At 38.6% G+C, this 9,731-nt stretch overlaps 1 protein-coding gene across 1 annotated transcript; it reads right to left on the bottom strand.

Annotated features, from left to right (window-relative positions):
- Window positions 1-613: 613 nt before the first annotated feature.
- Window positions 614-1,556, bottom strand: LOC118986267 (olfactory receptor 1A1-like). Its single transcript, XM_037045043.1, is given in 2 exon segments — window positions 614-839; window positions 841-1,556. Coding segments are annotated over 2 exon segments (942 nt in total).
- Window positions 1,557-9,731: the final 8,175 nt, after the last annotated feature.

The raw sequence follows: 9,731 nt of genomic DNA, 5'->3' as shown, positions 1-9,731 counted from the left end.
CAGCTTATTTAAATATTTTATGGGTGGGTAAGTAATATCTGGTATGATTATGTCTGATCATTATCACATTATATTTCAGAGACTGATATTTTCATTTGTACATCCCACTTTCCACCAGGAGTTGTTGGATACACTTTATATAACCAAAATTATGAAAGATACAGTGATGTGTTAAGACCTGCCCTCAGCAGATAATAATCCTAGTGGAGATGATTAACCATCATACCTTGATAAAAATTGACATTTGATTAGTGATTTATATCCTTCAAAGAAAGAAGTCTTTTACTCACATCCTGTGACAGTGGCAGGCAGAAATGGTTTTCATAAATGTGGATGTGGAAGCAGAGCTTCAGACCTTTTCCACTTTCTTCTGAGAGTCAGTACAATAGCTGAGACATGAACCCAATATCGTGTGCTGCCACTCTGCTGAAGGACAATATGGACAAAGTGACAGTTTCAATAAGATGAATCACAAACTTAAATATATCTGAGAAAAAGAGATTTTAGCTGGAAAGAGTGGATGTGGCTCCTTGAAAGGGGAAGACATTGGGAATGGATTGCCAAGTTCATTTTAACTGGTGACTGGGGTCTCCAGTGCATGAACTCCCATTGCTTACATGGAGATGCTCTTGCTGAAGAGTTTCCCCAGGGCAGCCTTCATGTCCCAATTTCTCAGACTATAGATGAAAGGATTTAACATTGGGGTCACTGCGATGTACATCACAGTTATCACAGCATCTTTTAAGCTGTAACTGGTCAGAGGGCAGAAGTACATGCCCATGATTGTTCCATAATACAAAGAAACCACTGTGAGGTGGGAGCCACACGTAGAGAAGACTCAGCACATCCTTGGTGGATGGGATACCACCAAGGGTGGTGGTAGGACTGTGGAGAAAAACCTTAACATAGGATTTGATGATACATAGCAATGGCACAGAGAAAACAGCAACCCCGAGGTACATCATCTTCACATTAAAGTGGATGTCAGAACAGGACAGCTTGAGCAAAGGACTACTCTCACAGAAGAAACTGGCCACTTCCTGGTTGCCACAGAAGGACAGACTAGCTGTGAGTAGAGTTTGGGGAAGGGCATTGACATTTCCAAACACCCAAGACCCAACAACTAGCAGGACACAAGTTCGTGGGCTCATAATTGTTGTGTAATGAAGTGGGCGGCTGATGGCCACTGCACGGTTATATGCCATCGCAGCCACGATATAGCTATCTGTGTTACCCAAGGCAATCATGAAATACATCTGTGTTAGACAGCCCCCAAAGGAGATGGCTTTGGTGCCCAAGAGATGATTGGCTAGCATCTTAGGGATGGTTACAGAAGAAAAGAAGATGTCAACAAAGGAGAGGTTAGCAAGGAGAAAATACATTGGGTTGTGAAGTCTAATGTCGGAGCGAATGGCCAAGATGATAAACAGGTTTCCAATCAGTGTGATGGGGTAAATGAAGAGGAAGAGGATGAAGAAGAAATCTTCCTGTTCCTGCTTCCTGCTGACTCCCAGGAGGATAAACTCCAGGGCAGAAGACCTGTTATCTTCTCTCATGGCTCTTTTATTTAGAAAGAGAAGAGGAATCCAGAATTACTGGTGAAATTACTTTGTGTTATGATTTCCTTTATCCATCAGATTTGACTCAAGTGATAAGTCAACTCATCTCTACAGGTGAGTTTAGTAAATCTGGAGAGAGCCAAGACTTTGGGGAAATATTCTTGTTGATCAGTGGGACTAATTGACAGTTAGGCCTGGACACTCATGTCTAAGAAGTGAGTAATCTTTGAATCAGAAGTGCCCACACTCCCTAATTCCAGTACCACCACACAAATGACTAGGATTTAATCAATTAACAAGTACTTCATTTTTATATTGCATGCACTGAATACTTTGTTAGGTATATGGAAAAATAAAAAAATATGTGAAAAATGCAATATATTTAACCTGTAATGCATAGTCTGTGCTCTCAGGGACCTTACAACTTAACGGAAAATCAGAATGAAGTGCTAATTTTATTACATATGATTTGGAAATGATAGCATTTTGGAATTCTTGACAAAATACTCCAGTGGAAAAGCTGTGTTAGTACAAGGGGCAGCTTGGAAATTAATAATTGTTCTTATGACCAAAGTCATAATGATGCCAGAACCCAGGAAGTAACAGGTACATGCACTGCCATTGAGAGACTTTTAATCACAAAGAGCAGTGGACTGAAGTCTTAACCAAAACAAACCTAGTGAATTTCCTCCCTAAGATTCCCATTTTCAGTTAAGACTTTCACTCCCTCTTTGATAAGTATTTACCTCTTTGGAAGCTCTCTAATATAGAACATTGCAAAGCTTTTCTATTTGGTCTTCTCTTTTCTTTCTTTATTATTTCTTTTGGTGGTTCCCCAACTCAATAGCCACTTCCAGGACTGCAGAGTAAACTCTCAGGTCTGTACCTGTAGCCTCAATGTCTCTTTCCTTTATTTCTATGTTCAGCCACCCTGTCAACATGTCTGTTCAGACCTCCTACTTTGCACATCCAACCTAAGTAGTTTGCAAGCTTTTTTAAAAAGGAGTACAACCATATTTTATTTATTTTAATCACCTCCAGAGAGGTTATTGTGAAATTTTGTTCATTTTATTAACAGATAATTTTGCACTCAATATTTCTAGAATTAAAGCGAGGTTCATTGCTTTGGATTCCTACATGTGGGACACTCACAGGCACACACGCCCAGTTTATTCTTTACTTCAACATCTGACCTTGTTGATTCTTCATTTAAAATAATTCTTACATAATTTAATTTTCTACCCATTGTCTTAGAGCTTCAGCTTAGATCATCACCATTTTCTACCTGAAATATTGTAATGTTTAACTTCTTGACTATAGATTCAGCCCTTTTTGGTCCACTTGTACTCTGAGGAATGCTAATAGTGGCCAAAACTAGATTTAGATTCTCATCTAAACCCACTTTGTTCTCTTTTCCATGGATGTACAATCAGACTAGATTTCCCAGGCTCTCTTGCACTGAGATGTGGTCGTGTGACTGAGTTCTACCAGTTCATCCATGTGTTTTCTTTCTGGGCTTCCTGTGAGCTAGATACAACTGGCCCAGAGGCTGAACAGGGTAATGGAGTCACATGGTGAAATGAGCTGATGTCCCTAGATCTCCACATCCATCAGAGCCACTCACCACCAAGGATACCCACAGGCACTGTTACATAGGAGAACTATTATCCTGTTCAAACTATTACACATTTTGAGGTCTATTTATACTGCAGTATTTATTATCCTGTGTTCACTATTATCCCCTTTTTAGGGTATCCTGAATAATTCACTAATTTTTCCAAAGAGAATTCTACTCAATAATTAATTCAATACACAATTGATCCAATTACTAATTCTCAATATCTCCTATAGTGCTTGTGTGAATTATATGCTAAGCACAGGGGATGCAGATCTAAGTATGTTTCCTCAAACTTGATATCCTTTCCTGTCTCTGAACCTAAAAGTATTTAGACTTCTTTCTTAAAGTGCTTTTCCTTGTCCTTGCATAGAATCATAATATCTTAGAGTTCATAGGTTCAATAAAGGAAAAGGGCTCAGACATTATGCTTAGTTCATCTGGTATGGAAGTGTACTATTTTAGAGGTGTGATCCTTGCAATATAACAGACTAAGCTGATGTCAACAGATCCTGTTCCAAGTTAAACAGAAAGAAATTCTATATAAATTTTACATAGAAATTCTATATAAATTTTAAAAATAATCAAATATATCTAGCCAAACCTACAAGTAAGAAATGGGAATGCAGTTGTGAAACAGAGATGATGATGCTGTGTACCCTTGAGCTTTCCAAGTAGGAACAAGGCCCTAAAGGCAGGGGTCTGGTTTGTAATTTCCCTTTGGTTCAAGAGATGTGGCCACAGATGTGTATGAAGGAGAGAGCTAATTTGAGTCTTCTGAGTAAAACAGGTGAAGTCTTGCTCTGTTTATAAAATAACACTAGAATGTTTTGGTACGTGAGAAATGGAAAAAAAGAATGAAAGAATAATATGATTGTTTACAAAGAAACCCAAGAAAATCTAAATCAATCACAAATTCCCAAGGGAATCTCTAGAAGTATCAGCAAGTTTGTCTGATACAGATCAATATTTAAAACAGTCAACACTGTTCTTAGACTTAAATAATAGCAAATTAGAAAATATAATTTTTAAAAAGATGTCTCATTCACAATGGCAATAGAAAATATTAAGGGATCTAGAAATAATTCTAACAAAAGAGGTTCAACTGGTTTCAAAAATTACAAAACTTGACTAAAGGACAAAAAAAGATTAGCTAAAAAAATGAAGAGGTAAGCAATGTTAATGGCGAGACTCAGGGTGGTAAAATTATCTGTCTCTTCCAAATAGTCTATGAATTTGATGTAACCCTAATCAACAGATTTCTTTTAAACCTGGAGTTTAGCATGCAAAGAATGAGGAAACATAAAGAGCTAAGATGATTTGAAGATAGGGAACAAGGAGAAAGATATGGTCTCATTAGCTATCAATATGATTTACTATGGTAATTCAAACAGTGGAGTAGTACTGATGTCAGAAATAAAGAATATACCTATTAACAGACTTAAGAGTTTAGACACAGGGGACCAGGGAAGATGGCAACAGAGGTGGATGGAGTGATTCCAGTTCCTATACCCCTGGGAGAAAATCCTGGAAGATCTACTGAGGAACAGCACAATCAACCAACAGTTCCCCAGTATTTATGAAAATAAGAGACCAGAGATTGTGATGGAGAGACCAGACAGCTATAGGTCAGTGGGGAATCTGGGATGTAAGTAAACACAAAAGCAGCAGCAGCAGCAGCAGGGGCCGTCATCCTTGGCCAGCACCTAATGGCCTTGGAGCCTTGGAGCCGCCACCACAGTTGGGGTCCAGAGGCATCAGTCTGGGACCAGTGCCAGAAGCGTCTGCTATGGAGGGCGGTTCAGAAGCCAGGCACCCAGCAGGTCTACAACATACTATTTGGGAGCCTTGGGCCTGCTGCAGGGACCAAGGGAGAGAGCTGACTCCCTCCCTCCCTGTCTAAGCAAGGCTGGGCAATACCAGGCAGAGACCTGTCTGCTTAAGTTTACAGAAAGGATAACAAGGACAAAAGGCCTTGTTCAACTTCAGACTCTGTGGTCAGGAGCCTGCCAGCCCTCCAGCCTGACAGCCCAGGAGAATTGAGAGGAGCTTTGTCCTCACTGGTCTGGCTGGGGATTGGGCTGGGATGAGAGGCAAGCTTTGTGGAGAAGTTTTTATTGGAAAGTGAACTGAGGTGTTCTCCTGTGACGGCACCTTGCCTTGCTTCCCACCCAGCCTGGCAGACATCCAGAGGAGGGGCGGAAGCACTTGAGTCCCACCACAGGACTGGGAAGGACAATGCCAGATCCCATGGGACCCAGGCAGCCTGCCAGGTGTGTGGGCACCTGCACCCCAGTCTGATAGCCTGGCTGGCATGCGTGTGTGCACATGTGCACCTTTACCCCATCCCTCAGAGAGGTCCTGCTGCAAGCAGATAAACCGGTTTGGACAGTTTGAAACCAACAAGTGAAGGGTTTTTTGTTTGTTTCTTTGTTTTAGCAACTTTTTAAAAGTAATCTTATATATTTTTAATTTTATTATTGATTTATCTTTCAATGCTTTGTTCCTTTCCTTTCTTTTTTCCTGTTTTAGTCCTTCTACCTTTCTTCCCAAACTTATCGCTTATTCCTCCTTTCTGCTGCCTTTTATTTGTGTTGGTTTCTTTATTTGTTTGTTGCTTTGTTTTCTTTTACCCACAAGAGACACAAAGAACTGGGAACTGCAAAAGGACCAGAGTGGGACCCAAAGAGGGGGCATCTCAACAATAGAGACAGAGAGACAAATTTCACTTTGCTATAGCAGAGAAGCCTCAAGTTGCTGCATAGTTGTATTTTTCATTATTCTCACTTCTTTTATATTTTGACAATATTTTTGTATTCTCCTCTTTCTGTATAGTTTTCTTAGTCTTGGCTGGCTATATTGTATTATTTGACAGGTTTCCCCTGTTCTTTCCTCCATGGTGTATTGCTAATTTTCTATACTTCATGCCACTTGTTTCCTTTGGCTCACTACCCAAAGCTCTATACCCCCTATTCAGACAGATCACATAGAGTCTGTCATGTGATTGATGTTCTAATATTATTGTAAATAATAGCTGTTCTATACAACACTATATACTTCACAACACATCTCTTGGATCTTAGCCCACTTCACAGGTTCCTGAATTCTATTACTATAGTGATTAATTCTATTTGCCTACATGCTATGCCTACTTACTATTCTTTATTCTCACCTTACCTCAAAATCTGACCACCCACAACCTCACTGCTCTCTAGATCCAACTCATAAGCCTCCGCTTCCCAACAAGAGACTTATCTTTTGTCCATCCTTTCTTAAAAGTGGCAAGTTGGGTTGAAGATTACGGTTAACTATATATAGCCTAAATATCTTCTATCTCTTCTCTACCAGCTGTGACTGTAAATAACATAAAATACTCTCCTGCTGTCATAAACCATTTTGCCTCCAATTCCAACTGATCACATGAGCACGAAAAAGGAGTAGGTAGTAGCGGAGAATATCAAGATACCTGCAGGAGACTGCACCACTGAATCTCACAGGTCTTCTACCACAGAAGTTCACACCATAAATCCAGGAAGCCAGAACAGATCAATTTAAGAAGCTGAAGCTAACAAGAAGAGTCTCACAAACAATGGGAAGTCAAAGAAACAATCCCCAAACAACAGGAAAGGAGGAAGCCTCAGAAAGAATGCTGGATGAAATAGAGGCAAGACAACTATTATATATTGAATTCAAAGCACTGGTTATCAGGACATTCAAAGAACTCAAAATGAGGTACTAGAAACTAGAGGGGAGCTACAATAAACTCACCACAAACTATATCAACATGAAAAAGGAAATAGAAACTATCAGCAAGGGCCAAGAGGAAATGAAGAATACAATGTCTGAACTGAAGAACACAGTGGAAGGAATCAAAAGCAGGATTGATGAAGCAGAAAATCAGATCAGCAAGTTGGAGGACAAATTAGGAAAAAAGACCCAGAAAGAGCAAGAAAAGGAAGAGAGGCTCAGAAAGAATGAGGAGGGATTAAGAAAAATGAAAAACAATATAAAATGTAATAATACCCAAATAATAGAAATACCAGAAGGAGAAGGAGAAGAACAAGGGATAGAAAACCTATTTGAAAGACTAATGGTGGACAATTTCTCTAATTTGGTGAGAGAAAAACTGACACGAGCCCAGAAATCACAAAGAGTCCCAATCAAGAGTTATCCAAAGAGACCCACTTATAGACACATCATCATTAAAATGACAAAATTCCAAGAAAAAGAGAGGATCTTAAAGGCAGCAAAGGAGAAAAGGAAGTAACATACAAGGGAGCCACAATAAGATTGGCTACTGACTTCTCAAAGGAAACACTCGAAGCAAGAAGAGAATGGCAAGGAATATTCCAAGTAATGAGAAACAGAGGCCTACAGCCAAGGCTACTTTACCCAGCAAGGCTCTCAATCCAGATAGAAGGCCAAATAATGAGCTTGCAAATCAAAAGAAATCAAAAAGAATATGCCTCCATTAAAACAGCTCTACAAGAAATACTAAAAAGACTGCTTTAAGGAAAGGAAGGAAAAGAAAGAGATAGAGAGGAACTCAGGTACAATAATCGGAATGAATAAGTACCTATTAATTATAACCTTAAATGTAAATGTATTAAATGCTTCAATCAAAAGACATAGAATAGCTGAATGGATAAGGAAGTATGACCCACACACATGCTGCCGACAAGAAACCCAACTCAGGACAAAAGACCATCACAGACTAAAAGAGAAGGCTGGAAACAAATTTTCCATGCAAACGGACAAGAAAAAAAAAAGCCAGGGCAGCAATTCTCATATCAGACAAAATAGACTTCAAGAAAAGAACCATAAAGAGTGACCCAGAAGGTCACTCCATAATACTCAAGGGAAAAATCCACCAAAATCACATTAACATTGTAAATATATATGCACCCAACATAGGAGCACCCAAATAAATAAAGAAAATCTTAGAGGACCTCAAGTAAGATATTGACAGCAACACAATTATAGTAGGGCACTTTAACACCCCACTGTCAAAAATGGACAGATCTTCCAAACAAAATATCAACAAAAATATAGTGGCATTAAACAACACCCTAGATGAAATGGACTTAACTGATATATATATAGAGACCTTAATCCCAACGATGTTAATATACATTCTTTTCAAATGCACATGGAACATTTTCAAAGATAGACCACATGATCAACAAAAAACAAGTCTCAACAAATTCAAGCAAATTGAAAGCATACCAAGCATTTTCTCTGACCACAAGGGACTGAAATTAAAAACCAACCTAGAAGAAAAAAACCAAAACACCCAAATCATGGAGACTGAATGGAATGCTATTAAACAATGAATGGGTCAAGAATGAAATTAGGGAAGAAATCAAAAAGTTTCTGGAAACAAATGAAAATGAACTCACAACAACCCTAAACTTATGGTACACAGAGAAGGCAGTCCTGAGAGGGAAGGTCATAGCAATACAGGCTTACCTAAAGAAGTAGAAACATTTCAAACAAACAACCTAAGCCTATGGCTGTAAGAACACGAGGAACAAAAACAAAGACAGCCCAGGGCAAGTAGAAGAAAGGAAATAACCAAGATCAGAGCAGAATTAAATGACATAGAGACTAAAAGCACAATTTTAAGGATCAATGAATCCAGGAGTTGGTTTTTTGAAAAGATAAACGAAATACACAAGCCATTAAATGGACTCATCAAAAGAAGAAGAGAGAGGACACAAATAAACACAATAAGAAATGAAAGAGGAGAAATTACAACTGACACCACAGAAATAGAAGGGATTGTAAGAAATTACTATGTAGAACTGTATGCCAAGAAATTTGAAAACCTAGGTGAAATGGACAAATTTCTAGAAAAATACAATCTTCCAAAACTCAATGAAAGATGAGCAGAACACCTGAACAGACCAATAACAGAAGATGAATTTAATGTGGTAATCAAAAACTCCTGTCACACAAAAGCCCTGGACCAGATGGTTTCACAGGAGAATTCTACAAAGCATTTAAGAAAGAGCTAACCCCTATTCTTCACAGATATTCTAAAAAATTTAAAATGAGGGAAAACTCCCCAACTCTTTTTATGAAGCCAGCATCATCCTAAATCCCAGACCAGATAGAGAGAAAAAAGAAAGAAACTTCAGGCCAATATTGCTGATGAATATAGACACTAAAATCCTCAACAAAATATTGGCTAATTGCATCCAAAAACGCATCAAAAAGATCACACACCATGACCAAGTTTGATTAATTCCAGGGATGAAAGGATAGTTCAATATTTGCAAATCAGTAAATGTAATACATCACATAAACAAAAGCAAAGACAAAACCACATAATCATATCAATAGACACGGAAAAAAGCTTTTGATAAGGTACAACACCCACTTATGATAAAGGCGCTCAGAAAAGTGGGAATAGAGGGAGCATTCCTCAATATAATAAAAGCCATATATGAGAGACACACAGCCAACATCATATTCAATGGATAAAAACTAAAATCTTTTCCACTAAGATCAGGAACAAGACAAGGTTGTCCACTTTCAACACTTCTATTAAATAT

This window comes from Sturnira hondurensis, unplaced genomic scaffold (genome assembly GCF_014824575.4).
Source record: "Sturnira hondurensis isolate 20B ecotype Veracruz unplaced genomic scaffold, ASM1482457v3 Scaffold0004248, whole genome shotgun sequence".
Lineage (NCBI taxonomy): Eukaryota > Metazoa > Chordata > Mammalia > Chiroptera > Phyllostomidae > Sturnira > Sturnira hondurensis.
The sequence above is the reverse complement of the archived record's forward strand: the minus strand, read 5'-3'. Positions and strand labels throughout refer to the sequence as shown.